The sequence below is a fragment of the Eublepharis macularius genome, chromosome 3, assembly GCF_028583425.1.
Source record: "Eublepharis macularius isolate TG4126 chromosome 3, MPM_Emac_v1.0, whole genome shotgun sequence".
Lineage (NCBI taxonomy): Eukaryota > Metazoa > Chordata > Lepidosauria > Squamata > Eublepharidae > Eublepharis > Eublepharis macularius.
The window spans coordinates 68,663,814-68,683,259 of record NC_072792.1 but is presented as its reverse complement, the minus strand read 5'-3'; the positions used below and the strand labels follow the sequence as shown (position 1 = coordinate 68,683,259).

The window sequence follows — 19,446 nt, the reverse complement described above, 5'->3', positions numbered from 1 at the left end:
GAAGCCTCCTTCACCCTCCAAGTGATGTTTTAGGGGCTCACCACCACACATTAGTTCATGAGTCTACTGGCTTTGGACACCTTCCCTCGACAGCTCATTTGAAGACTCTGAACCTCTAGGGGAAGACAGATATTTAATTCTATTCTTCAGTGTAGTCTGCAAACTAGTCTTCTTGTATCACACTGAAACTCAGTCCAGTTTGGGATCTTGAGTTCACCTGGCTCACCTCCAAAAGTTTCTTTTGCATCAAAATCTGTCCAGAACACCTGGAATAAGGATGACAATCGACTTTTTACTGTGAATATTTAGCAGATTTTATCCCTCTGAATAAACACGTACCATATTTTGTAATCGAAAGCGCCCATCCTGAAAGGAGATTCTCATAAGGGAAATTATCTGTGGAAACCCCCTTTTGCAGTCCAAGAATAGGCAAAATGACTTCTTTTCAAGCTACTCCTGTCAAGCATATTTCACTTAATATAAAATCACACATCTAGTTTCACATATTGATTTTGTTTCAGAAATCTAGTCCGGTGGCTGAAAAAAATTACACTGGCTGAATTTGTAGTTTGTTGTTCCTTCCAATTTTAATGCAAATTTCTTGTCAGAACAAAATAATATTTTTTATTCCCAGCAATCCATACCAGGATTTTACCAGTGTTGTTGGTAATAGGATTTGGTGATGTGTAGAATTTCTAAAAGGCAGTCAGTGCCTTGCAGGACCTGACTCTTGGTCCATTGACAGTTGCCAAAATCTCATGCAAGTTATTAAGATTCACTATTATGTAAGTTAGTAAAATTCACTCTTTTCAATCAGATCATGAATCCACTTGGCTGCACAATAAAATAATTTACACTTTATCTCTTTCAAACATTTTTCCATAGCAAAATGTTTGTTGTAATGCTTTAAGGTGAAATCCACCTGAATTTCCCTACAAGTTGATTGCTTACATTAATTTATGAAAAAGAGAAAGCTATCAGGTGAATGAGTCTAGAATATAATTGTTTAAGTAAGCAAGTTTCTAGTTAACTGAGCAAGAAGTTGCTGTAGCAACCCATTAATTCACAAAACAACATGAAGCATACCTAGCAATGAATGAGGATGGGTAAGTAAGGAGCCGGAAGGTGTTGATCATAGACAGAGAAGTAGAATCCCTTCTTAGACTGGCAAAAAACATTATGTAAAACACCACACAGTGTTAATGTTTAAGTAACAACTTCATGTCTTTTGATAGAGGATTTGATGGATGCATGCCAATCATTAGAAGAGTGAAACAAGACCAACCGTAGACTACCCAGATATATAGTAAATTATAGCTTGCAAATTAAAGAATCCCATCCTCCAATGGTTCAATAAGAATTCAGCATGCTCATTGCCCTACAGATTGCTGGGAGCAGTTAAACATACGAAGCCACAAAACTTGTAGTTACCTGGTTCATATAATGAATTCGCCTTTCTCTTAATTCTTGCACACATTACAAAGTGAGGACCATCTCCCCCAGGAATTGTAATTAGCTCAAAATGTAAAATGAGATTCTACAGTCACAACACACACACAACTGAGTGTTTCTGCAGATGGAAGGACTTTTGTCCACAGAGCACAACTTTCTTACTTCCCCCTTCTACTACATCCCAAAATGCCTCCCAAAACACCGATTCAGGGTGTAAGAGATCCCCAGAAACAGATTTTTGAACTACAGTGGGAGGAGAGAGAGAGTCATGCCTGTGGGAAGAAATTGTTCTGTCTGCAACTATGCTTCATTGGCTCCAACCCACTGAAAAGTTCTATTTGTTTCTTTTTTATCTCAAGTCATGGAGACTAATGGCAGCTCCTGACAGAATGAAGCAAATGCCTCCAAAGGGCATTTGGAAGGCTCTATAGTATGATGGGCAGGCCCAAAGACATCTTTCGGTCCTGGGAAGAAAGAACACTCATAATTCCACAGCTTGTCTGACCAAACTCTGTAAAGCCTTCTAACCTTTCGTAACTACCAATGATTTGTACAAAGGCTTTATTTTCAAGTCTACTATCTTTCCTCCAAGAGTTATGAATATCATGCTGATGCTAAAAATGCACTTCAACTAAAAACAGGTTCTACGCATGTGCAAAAACTCATTTTACATTACAAACTAACCAGTCATTTGATCATGATGTTCTGAACGGGCAACCTAATTGCAAATCAAGTAACAGAAACAGCGAATTCATCCATCACCAGGTTAGTATCTGTTAAAAATTAAAAAAGGCAATCAAGAGTGGGAGGAGTTGGCTAGATTCATAAGAGTTTATAGTATTGTAGAAGGTATTAGATGGGCATCCCTCTTATTTATGGAAATCTAAAAAAACCTGCACTGTTTGCTCACCTAACTCTGAACTTCAACAATCAAGACAACTGTGCTATACTAACATATGCTGTAGTTCAGGGCTAGCTGAGCAATCCTACCCATTGAATTGAATGAGTCTCAGTAGTACATGAGTTTGGAACTGCAGCTCAGATAGGAACCTACTCAACTAATCCTAGAGCTCATCAGTTTTGTACTATTGTACTTAATGAAGACAGGATTATCTCAGTTTTTTTATCCACCACTTACACTGCATTCAGTTTCTAGTCCCCCCCCCCCAGTTTCTTTAAATGTTTGGTGTGATACAGATGAAGAGTGGGGGCGCAAGAGAGGGATAAATGAGTGAGATGACTGGTTGATGACTGAGAGTGTGGGCGGAGTGAATGCAGGTTTTAGTTACTGAGTGAAGAGAAAAGATTCAGTATAAGCAAAGCAGATAACCTGTGGGCAGCCTAGGAGTGTCACTGTCTATGCATTTCTGAGAAAAATATTGAGTCTGGGCAAAGCAGGCAACCTGTGTGGAAGCCTGAGGGAATTCTCATTCTAGTCAGTTAGGCAAACTGTGTGGCAGCCTGAACTGTGTGTGTCTGTGACAGAACATTCTGTCCAGAGCAGGCAAACTGTATGTGCACCTAAGAGTGAAAGTCTGTGTGTATTTGAGTAAGAAATTGATATCTGAAGCAGGCAAACTGTGTGTGAGCCTGAGAAAGTAAGTTTTTCTATATATCTGTGTGGCCGAGTCTATGAAGAGAAACGTTAAGAACTGATCACTATCTTTAAAACCATCAAGCTTAATTAACAGTATGAAGCTGATATGCTTCTTAACAAAATAAAAGTTTATTTTGTTTGGGTTCTTTTATCCCAGAGTATCTGTTATTCCCGTATCCCATTCCTATCCTCAGGGCCACACAGACCCATGAAGGAGCCTGACGCTTGGGCATGTTATTAAAAGGGAAATTTAAATTACTTATTTTGGAATATAATTCCTGGTGGCAGCAATCCACCCAGTGGATGCAAGAAGAGAGTTAAAGGAAAAATCTAACTGAAAAATAGAGATGGGCATGAACAGCAATATGAACAAAAAAAAGCCACAAACAGCCCAATCCGCTGTTCGCAAGCAAGCTGTTCATGAGGCCCCGTTCCTAGCAAACATGTGCTCGTTCCAAGCCCTCTTCATGGCATTTGTCAGCCGTTTGTAAAGCCAGACAGTTTGGTGCCTTTCAATCAATTCCCCTGGCAACATAGGCACAGACTGTCTGAACTCTGTCTGAACTCCTTCTGGCTTTCCTTCTGGCTTGTAACACCTCAAAGTAGCTTCCAGCAGACAGTCCAGTTTTTCCACTGTAAAGAGAAAGTGACATGAAAGGGGGAGACCCATGGATCATGCCTTTCCCAGGGTGCAATCTCTCTGAAACTTGGGGGGTCTTCAGAGGACAGTGAGGACTATGTCCCCTGCAAATCTGGTAGGTATTGGACATTGGGAAGGTCAGTTTGTAACCCCTCAAAGTATCTTCCAGCAGACAGTCCAGTTTCTGCCATTGTAAAGAGAACATGACATGAAAGGGGGAGACCCATGGATCATGCCTTTCCGGGGGTGCAATCTCTCTGAAACTTGGAGGGGTCTTCAGAGGACAGTGAGTACTATGTCCCCTGCAAATTTGGTGGGTATTGGACATTGGGAAGATCAGTTTGTAACTCCTCAATTAGCTTCCAGCAGACAGTCCATTTTTTGCCACTGTGAAGAGAAAATGACATGAAAGGGGGAGACCCATGGACTCTCCTTTCCCCAGTTCAAGTTCAGCTAAGTCCCAAGGGGGCTGTTCTGGCTCCCACAAACCTCCAACTACGAACATGTTTGTGAACATGTCATGTCCGTCGATGTTCATGAATCCCTGTTTGTGGATGGCAACGAACATCGAACATTGTGTTCATTTTTTTCTCCTGTTCGTGCCCATCTCTATTGAAAAAGGGGCTCGTAACACACACACCTCACTCATTTGTCCATATTAAAATTACATTTCTGATAATCACTTTTTGATGCTGTCCTCTATTTCATATACAGATGTTTAAAATATTTGCTCTCAAAGTATGTGATGGCTGTTGATATATATTCAAGTGATAGCTAAATTGTTGATGCTAATCCGTGGAATTTAGCTCCACAACTTATTCAAGTCATGGTTTGTTGTCTTGCATTCCAGTGCAAGGCTACATTTCAGTACAGAATAACATCTAAAAAGATATTACTTTTTCCTGACACTGTACCATATGCAGTAGCTCCCAGTACCACCTTACACAGATAAAAAGTCTATATTTTTAAGAAACCCACAACAAATATAAATTATGAACCTCAAAGGGCCTTTGTACCTCAGAATATCCCTATGAGCATTGTGAAATGTGAGAGGCTACTAATAAATATGATTTATCATGAAACTATATATTTCTCCATGGAAAGACATTTCAGCAAAGGTGAAGCCCATACTGATAATACATGTATCTGACCCATGAACTACCCTTTTTCTCTACTGATGTCATACAAGACACACATCCGTAAAGGAAATGGACAAGAATATGGTAGTACTGCCAAATAATTCCTTCACAGCAGGAGCTCCATTTGAGAAAGATCTTGCTCCATGTAGAATACTCAGCATAATAATGAATCCAGTCCTAGACAAAGCTATATAAGCTAATGAACACAGCAAGATTCACAACGGATCTCTCAAGAAACTGATCATCTGATATTATCAGTAATTAATACCCAGCTCAAGAACTAGTGCCATCCCTTTTAAAACATTCTGATACAGGTTCCCTTGGAGATGACATGACTTGGTTTTAAATATTTAATTTTCTCACTAAATCCACGAGCACTGTGTTTGGCTGAATATAAAACTCACTAAAAAGCTTTTCTATTAGCTAGGAGGTTTAAACAAGTAGGACCTTTACAGAATCTGGCCATTTATTCATAGAAAGAAAGGGATTTACTTGAAAAACCAAGAGACTATAGCTTCTGACACTGTTTAAAAAATTTTACAGGGACATTTGCGGTGGAAGACAATTCCAATTATGCAGTACAGTAGTGCTCTTGACTTATGTGCCAAGAAAAGTTTCATTATAATTTCAGATGTGGGCTTAGGGGGTGGGATTTTTACCATGATTGCTTATTTCTGGGTAGGACATTACTGGTTCTGAAGTCAAATTAATGTGGTTTTTCAAGCTCTGGTGTTTGAAGGCCATTATTTTCAATGGGGATATTTAAGGGTCTGGGGTAGCTGTCTATGAAGATAACGGCACCAAATTTGCACATAACTCAGAGCCTCTCTAAATGAGACAAATAGCCAGAGGATGCTCAAGTGAAGCAAGGCGCAATGATAGCTGGGAAGCCAAGTTCAGAAGGAGGGAGGTAGGCAGGAGGGGTGAGCAGAGAGTGTCTCCCTGGCATAGCACCAACAAAGCAGAGGTAACGTGGAGGAAAGCCACGCTCCACTCTTCTCTGCAACTTGCCTGGGAGCAGCCATTGATAAATAAAGAGTCCAATGGTTCCTCCTGACCTGTAGCCAACCTCCTTGTTATGCCCGATCCATTTCCGAAACATCCAGAGGATCTTTCTCACCGTCTGCATGAACCTTTTGCTGTGCCTCTCTATCATCCTTGCTTTTGACCCTTTTCAAATATCCTTGATCTATGTCATTCCAGAGATCGACAGGCATTCATGAGGGAAGCAAAGGGAGAGGAAAAATTAGTGGGGAGGTGAAACTGACAGAGCCTTGGGGGGTGGGGGAGTCAAAGAGGAAATAAACAAACCCCATGAGGGGTGATTTTTGCGGGCTCTGTAGAGGGGGGGGATGACAGAGCCTTCTGAAACATCCCCTCTGTCTTAATCTCTGCTTGCCCCTCCCTACCTGCCTCCCTCCTTCCAAACTCAGCTTCCCAGAAAACTTTACATCTCTTTTCACTTGAGTGTCCTCATGGAAGAGGTCTCATATAGAGGGACTCCCAGTCCTTCCTCTAATCTAAAGACCCGCTAAGGTTCAAGTAGATTGAACAAAAGGGTTAGATATTACAGATCCCTAAAGCAGCTGCCTCTCTGTTTAGCCACATTGATGATTCCTAAAATGGCAGTCAAGTGTCAGCCTAGTAGGACACCTCCAGCAGGCCACCCAAATTTAAATAAGACAACTGTCTGCATTTGTTTCCTTACTCTTACAGAGACCAACAGACAAGTAAAAAAATTCTCTCTCCACTGAAACCTGCATTTGCCATCCTTCCTTGGTGTCGTCTGGTCTTTGCTTCCTTTCAGTAAGTAAAGAAGGCTTCTGTTGCAGACCCCCCCACCCCACCCCATCCTGTGAGTCTGCCATTATTCCCTATGGGGGACTGTTTCAGGGTTTTTCAACCAAATGGCACCAAAATGGCAGCAGTGTATCTGCGACCTGTAATTGCACTTCCATTATTCCCTATACAGGACATTTTTGAGGATGCTATTTTTTAACTAAATAACACCAGAATTGTAGCAGAGTGAGTGATGCCTGTCCATGAAAGAACCCCCAAGATGTGAATTAGACCATGAGTTCCAATTCTATGGGCCACTGAACAAGGTTTCCCAAGAGGGAAAAAACTCTCCACTCTCACAAAGGAGGGGAGAAGGAGAACTGCAGCTCTCTGCAACTCTCTGCAGCGATTGACTGGGAGTGCTTTGTGCTCTTCCCTTGCAAGGATCTAATTAGAAGGGCGACATGCCATTGTCCAGGAAAGCAGTAGAATCAAAGGAAATCAGGAGTTCATGCTGCATGGCTGGTAAGCATCCAAATTTGGACAAAAATGGATTGTTTGGGGAAGGGGTTTTTGTAATTCTCAAGCATCTTGCATTTGTGTTACCATTTTGAAAAAATCACAATAATGACCCAGGACAGAAATTTCTATGTATAACTTCGACTCAGGAATTTTGTTATGCATACCCCTATTAATGGCCCTCCCCCCCACCCCATTTATGTCCTTCATGCATTGAGGGAAGTACAATAGCAACAACCAGTGTTTGGTGCCCTCTGCTGAGCCATATTTTTTAAAGCAGATTTTCTTTTACCAAAACATTTGGGGCCACCTGCTCAACCATGGTGCAGTGGATAGATAGTAAGAATTGGGGAGGAGGATCCAGATCTTAATCTACACTTAGCCTTGAAGCACAAGGGGTGACCTAGAGCCAATTACTATCTATGCTGAGTTCCTTGGAGTTAAGACTGGACTAACGTTGGAACTAGTTTCTCTTTTATTTATTGACAAACTTACTTTGCATGGTCATTTGTGTAACAGCAAAGCACCATAAGGCACATCAGATCCCCTCTTTGGTTATAATAATGGAATCATCTGAAAGCTCTGGGACAGTGAGTAAGGCAGAGAAATTCTTTGTTCTAGCTTGCTGGTTACTTTCTAAAGCCGATCACCATCTATCCCAACCATACATTTGTATCTAAAATGAGCAGTAGGTTACAGCTATTATAGGTGTAGGATTCAATCATGCTAAATAACTGGACAACCACAATATTCTTACACTTGGATGAACTCTTCCAAATGGTCAAGAGACAATTCCATAGTTCTATATAGTTAATTCTTCAATTATGTCATTAGCTGACCCCCCTTCTGGTCTCTTTCATTCAAAAATGACATCCACATTGTACTGTTCCTTCTATGATCATGCTTAATTCTTCCTTTCTTCACTCATTTAAATTCCTTCTTAAAACCTACTATTTCTCTTTTAGCATTGAGGCTAATGCATATCACTTTTGTTTTTTAAATTACATAATGTCAAGCATGTACTTCCTTATTTTCAAGGAAGGTAGGTGCTGATTTCACATGCTTGTTCTTCCTGTTCCTAGAGCTGGACAAACAAAATTTACCTGTTCTGATACTCCAACAGCCAAGTGTTACCTTTAAAATAACTTTGGAAAGAAGGCCATAAAAACAATATTCTACTAATACTTTCCCTAGCCTACCTGCCCATATACACTGATGGTAATTGTGTGTGCTTAGAAGGAGAAAAAGAACCGACTCTTCTAATTTACAGAAATCCCCTTGCTTCTTTACTTGGAGGTTTGTCTTATATATCACTAATGGATAGGAAAATAGCTGTTTACCATTCTGATTTAAAAGCTAATTAGGTCATACATCAGTTCATGCATATGTAGCATCTGCACAGAAGAGCTGTCCTGAACTACACAATGTGGTTCCAGGTGTATAGGCTGGTTCACAGGATAAATCTATTAAACATTACCATTATCCTAAACAGAGTTACACCCTTCTTGGTTCATTGACTTCAATAGATAAAAGAGTGTAACTCAGAATCACATAATCATAGAACTGAAAGGGGCCTTACAGACCATCCAATCCAACCCCCTGCCCAATGCAGGAACAGCCTAAAGCATCCCCAAGAAGTATTGGTCCAGCCCCTCCTTGAAGACTGCTAAAGAGTGGGGGAACCCACCACATCCCTAGGCAGCTGATTCTACTGCTGAAGAAATTTTTCCAGCCGGTACCTTCCGTCCTGTAGTTTAAACCCATTGTTTCGAGTCCTCTGCTGCCAATAGGAACAGCTCTCTTCCTTCCTCTAAGTGACAGCCTTTTAAATATTTAAAGAGAGTAATCATGTCTTTGTAGGATGACACTATACATGCACTGTGCGCAGCATGGATATGGGTATGTGCTTTCTTGCAGAGATCATCATGTTACCCCTCTCATAACATACACATACGAAGAGTGCTATGGCTGAGTTTCTCAGAATATTCTGTAAGGGGGAAAATAAATACAGATGCCAGTTCCTGTGAACTGTGATTTCCTTTTGGTGTCTTCTTGTTATGCTGGAAGACTGCAGTGTGCAAACTGCATGTGAGTCCATAGGTAACTGTCCAAGTATCTGTCAGTTATGCATGTTACCATCATCCAATAAAGTGCTAGAACCAGATGCTGGAGGAGCATGGACAGAGGTAAAGGTAAACTTGAATCTGCTTTAGAAAAAGGTTAAGAACTTTAAATTCATGACCCCAAGTGACCTAAATCACACTGAGGGCCAAGCTACAAGTGACGAATGACACTTGAACAGCAAGTGGATTGAGTGGAGGGCAAGTGAACAGGGAGAAATACACTTGCTGTTCAAGTGTCATTCGTCACTTGTAGCTTCGCCCTGATTCAAACTCAACTTTGTGTATGGTTTTCTTCAAATCCCTGTAGAATATCAATTAAAGGACATGGGGTGGGGAGAGAGAGAGATCTTCTGTACTAAGAAATTTCAAAGAGAAATGCATTAATAATTGTTATTTGTACGTTCTGGCAGTGAGCTTTAGCAATGGAAATTGTTCCCCAGATTGAAATATGACAACACCTATCTCAAATTATATTCGGCGTTGTCTACAAAGAAAGCCCATGAGGAAAACCTCATTGGAAAAGAAAATAAACTTCAGCCCAATGGGATTTATATTTTATGGGGGCAGGACTGTTGTTACGATGTCATTCAGTACTTATTTTAATCTACTGTAGTGAAACCTGTCCGAGATTGGAATCAGCGGGCTCTGCAAATAAGCAGAGACAATACTATGACTATTATTTCTCAGTTGAAATGTTTTTCCTTCTTACCTCATGGCAACCAGTGCACCCCTTTAGTTTACATCAACAAATACCATACAAGGAGAGGGTTAGTTGCACACATTGCTCATAAGAGCTCTGAGCCTGTTGTGCTTAGAACACCTGTTCTCAATGGGAAACTAATTCAATAACTTTAAGTGTTTGTGCTGAGACTGCTTGCAAATGGGCAAGGGAGATGAAGAAAGGCAAACTGAAAATATGGATGTTATGAAGTTTCATGCTGTATTGGCACAGTGGTAGGCAGTACAGGATGTGACTTTCTGCAAATCAAATGGCAGAGATACGCATATCTAGCTGCATGTACACTAGCCACTAAATACAATGAAATCTATTCAGAAGCAATCACCAGGAAAGGACTTTGTTTAGCTTTGTTTAGCTTCCTTTATAATAAGTGGGGGAAGTCCCCACTTGAGAGAGGAAGTAAACAGCCTCGATCCCATTTGGAAAACTTCAATTTTTTTTCTGTTAAAGAGGGCATCTACCCAGAAAGCTTCCATTGCTTCTAAGGTACACTTCATGTAAAATGTTCAGTGTGATGTGCCCACCAAGCTCATTCCACTAAGTGGACTGTGTAATTTACACCCTGTATTTTCTCCCATCTGCTGTGGGGACAGGTGGAGAATCTAGGCAACGTGCGCTCAGAGGCTAGGCGACCAGCAGGTTCAAAACGGAGTTCCTAAAAGATCTGTAGCATCCTGAAAATTAATAGTAATGCAGGAAGTAATCAAATCAGTACGTGCTTGAAAAAGCAAACCTGTAGACATTGTTACAGCTTCACAATATTGATACTGTACCTCATGCCCACTACTGAACAGATGGTCTGTTGTTGCCTCTGGCTGTGTTGATCACCTCTCGAGAGATGTGAAAGTGATTGATTTCAGACACATACACTCTTCCCTCTTGAGCTGGGAATCGTTGCTATTAAAGCCTTCGACAATACATCGTTGCTATTAAAGTTTGTAGAACACAGCATTGATCTTATGGACGATCACTGTGCACAGCAACATGAGTATAGCCTGAACAAGGATCTCTGAATGGTATCCTGTGGCATCCCTTCCAAAACTATCAAGGTGTCCTATTTGAGCCCTAGCTATCTTTCAATTCCTTCCTTTTTTCTGATGGATTGTTGTGTGACATTGGCAGAAATATGGCAAAGAAGGTTTCTGGAAGTCACCAACAGATTACTTAAAGCTTTATTTTCCTTAGAAGTAACCAATATTTGACAGAAGCAATCTCACACCTCAATTTTGCTTGATGGGACACCATTGAGCAGTCCAGGGCCACTTCCACATGGGAGCAGGAAAAGGTGCCCTCCACTATGCAAACAGAAGGAAGCAGGATGGATGCAAGCAGAGCTGGTGAGGCTCACCCTGTTCCTCTGCTGCCCTCCCACCCTTCCCCTCCTTCTCCTCCCCCTTCAAATCCATTACATTGGCACATAACTTCCAAGGCCACAGCAATTGGATAGCCTCCCTACACTGAGTAAGCCTCCTTTTCTGCTTCACAGCTGAGATGCAGTGCTCAAAGCAGTTAAAGGGAGCAGAATGTGAAGGGTAGCTCCTCCCCCTTCCTGGATTGGCTGAGAGCAGAGCATCCTCATGCATGCTTCACCCATAACCACCCTGCAATTTCCTCATTGAGATGGAATGAAAGCTTTGCTGTTGTTGTTATTGTTGTTTTTGTTGTTATTGTTGCTGCTGCTGTTGTTGCTGTTGCTGTTGTTGTTCTTGCCCCCCAAAAGAAAAGTACAGGGGTCACACACATTGTCCTCAAAACGAGCATCCTGTGGATGCTCCCAAAAGCATCCCAAAAGCAGGGCCATCCTGCTCGTCACATGAAGCAAAATCCTCACGTGGAAGCAGCCCTGATGTAGCCATTCAGCTCCATCTAAGTTCATTATTCCTACCTTCTATGGATGGGACCCAGCAGCTGTGATATACACAGGGATTCATTTCCATGATCTCTTTTTTATTTGAGTAGGGGAATGCTCTGCACATTTAACAGTAGAGAAATGTAAATTATTTCCTTGAGCTTCATTCATTCTCATTATATTTCACGTAATTTTGTTCACATAAGTGAACGTGAATAAGTAAAGGGCACTTGCTGTGCTGTGAGCTAGAGATATGAATCTGTATCCCTAACATAGAAGCGTTCAAGAGGCCTATGCATGTTTTTCATCTGGTCAAAGGCCACTTGAGTCAAAAAATTTAAAAATCGAGATCAGCCAGCAGCCAGGTTGGAGAGGTCAACTTTCCATGATAATGTAGCGAACCCACCCTTGCTCTTTTTTCTAGATATTTTCTTTAATCAGACATAAAGCAGTTAATATTTGGAACCCAAGGAGAACAATGCAGAGAAAATTATGTGCATGCACACTTTGGTTCCATTCTTTGTAATAGCTCATAATCTTGCTGGGATTCCTCCAGATTTGTCTAAAGGAAGTTATTTCACTGTGGATGCTGTCATCTGTCAGTTATCGTATCTCCTTTTTTTTTCTTAATCATTTTCCATTTGGACAGTATTATCGTACATTTGAATTTTTTTTAAAAAAAATGCATAAATTCCGCACAGCAAAATTGCATTTTACATACATATACCTACACCCCTGTACAAATGTACAACTCATTATTTGGCTGCAGTGACAAAAGCTATGGTACCCAATTGAAGCAATGGTTCCCAAACTTATCTGAGGAGCCAGATTGCAGGCGATGCAGGGGGAGGCGAGCAGGGAGATGGCATGGTGGCCGCCATGTTGTGGTGGGGGTGGGGGATGACCAAGGGCCGGGGGAGCACACCCATGCACATCCTGCACAGGCCCCTCGTTTCAGAGGCTAGCCTCTGCCCCCTCAGCACTTGGCCCATGGCGGCATCCCGCCCAGCCCTCCCTTTCATCACAACTTTGGGATGAGTAGGCTGAGTATTGGGCATTGGGCTCAGTTTCCCTATTATGGGGATCCCATAAGGGGTCTGGGGAGTGAGGAATGGCCTGTGCATGCCCAGTCAGGGACTGTCTGTCTGCTTCATTCCTAGGTGGCAGGGGATGTTTCACACGGGTGTATATCCATGTGGCATCCCACTGACTGTTATCCCATGGTTCCCCCCTCAGCAGGAGTCTGAGGGGGCATGTGGGTCATCAGCTTGGCAGGTGGGTCAGCTGATGCTCGGATCCATGCCCTATGCGCGCCTTCACTCTCTGAGCTGTAATCTCAATAAAGTTGTGGCCTTCTTTACCTCCAACACTGTGTCCAAGTGTTTTTGTCGCCATGCCCCCTCCCTGCTCTCCTCCCCCACTTAGCACTTGCCTGCAATTGCTCTCCATGTATACTACCTACCACTGACCATCCAGTTAAGCACAGTACTGTCTGCTACACTTAGTATTAAGTTTGAGTGGAGTGTCAGGCGAGGACTGAGAAGATCTAGGTTCAAATCCTTGCTTGCCATAGAACTTAATGGATGAATCTGGCTGTCATCCTCTCTCAGATGGTTGTTGTGGATTTTCCGGGCTGTATAGCCGTGGTCTTGGCATTGTAGTTCCTGATGTTTTGCCAGCAGCTGTGACTGGCATCTTCAGAGGTGTAGCACCAAAAGACAGAGATCTCTCAGTGTCACAGTGTAGAAAAGAAGTTGGCAGGTAATTTATATCTACTCAGGAAGGTAGGGTTGGGCTGAGTCATCCTGTAAGAGTTTCCCAGGGTGTGGAATGCTATACTATACATTGCCAGATTTATATGACACAAATGATATGCCCGCCCTAGAATACCTCATGCAATTCTGATTTCTATACTTTTCTAAACAAAGATAATGATACTGGAGAAAGTATAGGAAAGGTTGGCTAAAATGAACAGTGTGATCTGAGAAATCCATGATTAGGATCTCCTTTGGTCTTTTAGAGGCTGTCAGGGCAGTCTGGGTCAGGGGTACAACTCTGGGAGGGGGGGTTACCTTTTCCACTTGTCTGTTTCCTGTAGCTATCAGTTCTATAGGTATCGTATAAATGCAGATAGAGCCAAATTTCACTCAGAAATGGATGCAGTTTGCATTAGTAAAATATTACAGGGGAAAAGATTCATCTCCACCCTCCCTCACAGCCACAGTCCCATTGTGAGGCTTGACTCTTCCATGGCTGCTGTTAGCCTTAAAAAAATCTATGGGAAGATTCTCATCTCAAGTCTTCCCAGTCAAGTCTATCTTAGTGCTCATCTCCCTTATGGTGAAAAGCTTCAACACCTGAAATATGTTAGCTTACCAAAAAGAAAGCTGAGATTGTAAATGACAGATGTTTATAACATGAGTAGTGTGGGAAAGAGTAAGGGGAAATAGCCTTATGTATCCTCCTTCCTGGTATGCAATCTGATTACGTGCAGATTGATATGTATATTCAAAAATAGGATATCCCAAGTGCAGGCTGAGCTGGTTCAGCCTGGCATTTTTCCTCTTCATTCTGTATGATGCTTAGAGTGGCTCTATAACAAACCAAGTGCTTCATTGGATGGTACATAATCAATTTACATAATTTATTACATAAAGATGTCATGGTGGCTATCAGATGTGGGATTTTTTAATGGTAAGCGCAGAAAGCATCTTCAACTGGTGCTATTAGCTTTAGTCGAGCACAACCCCCATGTTATGACTACAAATGCTGGAATCCAGCAACAAGGGATATTACTATCACTCTTTGTGAACTGCCCTGAGGCATATGTTTGGCCTCAGCTGTGCTGAGCAGACATTAACAATGAAATCCTAAGCAGAATTACCCCAGTCTAAGACAAATGATTTCATTGGGCTTAGGAAGGAGTAACTCTGCATAGAATTGCATTGTAAATCTTGTCCATGGCATGGAGATTCTTTCTTTTGTTCATAATGAGTCCTTACATGTTTTGTTCTCCATCCAAGAAATTGCAGCACTGTTGATCATCTGAGCTTTACAAGTAACCTTGACAGTCATCTAGAGCTGGATTTCAAAAATCATAGTTTCTGGGAAATAGTTATAGCAGCCCGTTTTGGTCATGTTCCTTCATTTTAGTACAGGTGCTTGTTCACAAGCTGGCCAGCCCCCCACCAAAAAACCTGCACTATTTGATTTTATTTGCATGTGATATACCTCTCTGTTACTTGATCTCATTTATCTCATTTATTCTGGCAATGTATAGTATAGTATAGTATATAGGATAGATTTTTTTAAAAAGTTTTAATGAGAACCCAGTTTTATATGACAGCGGTTTTATTGAACTTTCATGGCAAAGAAATCAACTGTATATAAAGGAATGTTGCAAGACAAAACAAATTGTGGGCTTTCCATTTCCTTTTCTAGAATCAGATTCAATGAGATGACTAACATCTATGATTCCTACTTATTCCATTACTCTTCTTGTTTGTCCAAGGACTTTATTTACTATAGAACTGTTGTTTGTGCAAATTTAGCATTCATGAAGTTTGTTTGTTTTTGTTTGTTTTTCGTGGAGAGACACCACCAAGTATATGCAGGAGAAATGTGTAAACTACCTATACAAGTGGCATACACAGAATCTGAGTTTTGTAAAACCAAGAAAACATATAGAGTCTGATTTCTTATGTTCAAATCATATATTCAGACTGTTTTTTATGAATAGCTTTAGCAACATACTGAAGCTTACAGTTGTTTTCAGAATGAAAATTCCTCTCACATTCATCATGTGAGATAAGACCTGCAGTGTCTTATTCAGTAAATTTGGAGGAAAGAAGTTAGAATGATAAATGAATGCAACTCTTAACTATATCTTCATTTTTTTACAAGAGGATGCAAAATTAATTATGTGAGATTCTCAGCATTTTTGGATGGAATGAAATCTCAATACTTCCAATGGAATTTACTTGCAAGTAAGTATTTTTAGGATCATATTGGCAAGCCATTCAAATGGATCTATTTAGTGTCTTAAATGATGAAGTTCTGGCTTTCTTGACTGATTTTAATTTCTAGAAGTAAAATTCATTGGTATGTTATTTTGTATGTTAGTTTAACTGGATTTTTTAAACAAAATGAAGCATATGAGAAGGTTAAATTAAGTACATTAATCCCACTGAATGTGGGGTTCGCTAGTGTTCATTTTGGGAAATGTGGCTATTTTGTAATGGCAAACATATAGCTTTAGATATTGATTCTAAGCAGTCCCAGAGAAGTAAATCTGTCAGAAGTATGAAGCACTGGAGGAACACCAGTATTTAGAAACAACTACCTTCCATCATATTCTATGTTCTATGGAGTGCACCCGGATCTATAACAGATGATACTGTAGCTCAACAAGGTTTTGAAAGGGATGCTTACCTGTCTGCAGACAGAGCCATGAGAGTGAAGACTGACACCCCCACCGAAGTGAGCTGGATGAAAGGGATCAGTTTGCATCCAATCCGGCCAAACAGCCACTCAGGAGACAGGTATCTGCTGGCATCCACAGGAACACAGGTGAGCAAAAGAAGCAAATCACCAATGGCCAAACTGGAAATGAACAAGTTTGGAACATTTCTCATGGACTTCACTGTGCAGAAGATTTTTATCAGTGTAATGTTGCCAACAAGCCCTATCAAAATGATGATCCCATAAATTGTTGGAATTGCATACAAGAATCTATAGTAAAAGAAATCTTCATTCATGAGGGAGACATTCGCATGTTGAGCAGCAGAACTGTTACAAAGAATGAAGTCATCCAATTCCACATGTAGCAAAATGCATTCCTCAGAAGCCATTATCAGATTTTGGTGCACTGGATAAGGATGGCTTGATTTAAAATTCCCACATCAATTTTCTTGAGTTGATTTTGTTCTTCGTTAGAGGTGATCAACAGAATGTCTCATATGACAAGTACCACAAACGAAATTAATCCAGCCCATTCACACAAGGAAGCTTCTGCATTAGTCCAGTTCTAAAACTTTAGTCTCTTGTTTAGTTATTAGGCCTGGGCATAAGTACCCCCTCACTTTGTAGTGATGGTTTATCAAACTTAGAGATGAAGTCCATATTCCAGTACCAACTCTGACACGCTGATGAATTCAAGGTTGAAATAAGTGGCTCACATTTTGCAAGAACTTTTAGTAGTTGCTGCCTTTTCCCAGTTTTGTTCTGGTTTTCAGCTCCAGCACTTGGAATAAGCTCCGTTTTCAGCAACAGTAAGGAGCCACTCTTTTAAACACACAGTTCCCAGAGGCAGGATCTTTGGGACGTCAGCTCTCTCCCTGCTTCTCACAATAGCAAGCTTCCTTAGATGAAAGCCGTTGTTATAGGAAAGTACTGGCTTTAGCTGGAGAATGCCAGCCACCTACTGGACAATTTACTCACTACCTGACCAAATACATTTAGAAATGTGCTTTAAACCTCATTACAAGATTTTTTTTTTTAATTGTTTGGTTGTATAAGTGAAAAACACCTGGCGTTATTGCTTATACTTAGTTTGGAGAGAAGAAAACAGTCCCCTGGTTTTTTGCTATGCAAATAAGATTTACAAAGCTGGGTTCTCAAGCCTGTTATGCTTCTCCATGCCAGACTATATTGGAATAAATTATTTGATTACGGTTGCAAGCTAATACATACTTACTTACCCATTTGCTTCCCAGTAAACATATACAACATCAAGCTGCACATCTTTTTCATTTGTCCAGCAATGGGTTCTGCTTGATGCACGCTAGAGGAGAGGGGTTGCTTTACTGCAGAACTGCCAAACATATGTACTCAGTTTTATTTTGTCCAGAGACTGGAATATGAACAGGAAAGAAAATTTGGATTCCTGAAAATAAATGAAGCAGACAGGTTATACTGAGTGGATGTGTCTCTCAGGCTAATCACTGATAGCCCAATCTATATCCTTTCTGGCGGGTGTGTGTAATTGGACCTTTACTAATCAAATCAAACCAGAATCACACACATTCATATATTTAGTAAATAATCCAAATCCAAGCAGAATTATTTCCAACAATCGGGAATGGTCAGAAACTTTCCAGTCTGACTCTTCTGGTATCTGGCTACTTTGTTTTGTTTATGCAGCAGCAGGAGGAGGCGGGTAGTGCAGGGACAGAGTGACCAAGCTGCTATGGGCCTGATAGCGATGATACCCAACCCATCCAATCAGCCAGTCTTCACACAAAACATGACAACCTCTATTGACATTTATACGCCCAGCACTTTCACTTTCTGCAAATCACTAGACCATCTCAGGGTTTGGGAGGTCTCCATGATTCTGTATAATCATGAGTCCTGTGATGTGAAGAAGTGTTAGTCTTATAGGTGCCACTGGACTCTTGCTTTTTTCTACTGCTACAGATTAACACGACTACCCATCTTGATCTATCTCTATGGGTCCTATGTTTGCATGAGATATTTCATTCTTTTGCCTAACACTAATAGGCAGGGACAAATGTTTTGCAATTACAAGCTGGCAGACAGGCAGGACAGATTGGGAAGCGTAGCAAACACTACAGTTCTCCTTCCTCCATTCACCACCATCAATATTTTGTCTATTTTGCAGACTAGGTAGAGATAGAGGCAGAGGATGAGATGTGGGGATATTGAAGCTACAGTTTACCCTCTGTAATATGCATCCAGCTTGCATGTCTGAATACTGTAATACTATGCATTTGCAGATCCCTGTTGAGGCAAATATCTCCCAGCCATTCTGAGGGGAGGGAGGGAGAAAAGCTGAAGCCCTACCTCCCTCTCTGCTACAGTTCCCATCTGAATTGGGCCCCTGCACTGCTGCATAAGTGAGTTTCCACAGGGAACTTGCAGCTAGTTTCTGATTGCATGCCCCCCGTGCTGGCCACAACTTAAATGTAGTATCTAGTTTTTCCCTTAGTAATGTCAAACCATAATGAAATATATAGGCTTAATTCACTCATCATATAGCTTCACTTACAACCAGTTGGTTGCATCAAATGTTCCCATAGAGGTGTGTTAATTCATAGTGTAGAAGAAAATCATGACATGTGACATCAGGGAGAGGCATCAAATGTAGTGGTTGTCATCAATAGATTGACTGTAAATCACTTAGGAAACTCTTGTGTGTGTTAACGTTCCATCAGAAGAATACACCAACTAGTGAAACCATCAGCCCCTCCTTTATCTTAGTGTCAATGTGACTTAATATCTATGCAGCTTTAAGATTCTGGCAAAGTAGGGGGAAACTCATTCAAATGTCAGTTCAGAGATCCCTGCTTGGGAAAGTCTTGGAGATCTGGACACAGGATCTGGGGAGGCTGAAGGCTAGACAGGGGAGGAGGTCAGTGGGGATGTGATGCCATAGAGACCACCCTCTGAAACTGCCATTTCTTCCAGAGAAATCAATCTCTATAGTCTAGAGATCAGTTGCAATTTCTGGAGAACTCGAAGCCCCACCTGGAGTTTGTCAACCCTATCCTGTCCCTTGATTATAAGAATTTTAATGCTTGGAGAATAGCAATACTTTATCCTATCCGCATGAAAACTGGGAGGGAGAATTCCTTGGCTGAAGAACACA

The 19,446-nt window shown here is 41.1% G+C and overlaps 1 protein-coding gene across 1 annotated transcript in view; it reads right to left on the bottom strand.

The window, feature by feature from the left end:
* Positions 1-16,687, bottom strand: part of GRPR (gastrin releasing peptide receptor) — a 28,582-nt gene extending 11,895 nt beyond the window's left edge. The window contains exon 1 of the mRNA XM_054974931.1: positions 16,269-16,687. Within this exon, the coding sequence (XP_054830906.1) occupies positions 16,269-16,687 (419 nt within the window). The remainder of the gene's footprint in view (positions 1-16,268) is intronic.
* Between the last annotated feature and the right edge of the window lie 2,759 nt (positions 16,688-19,446).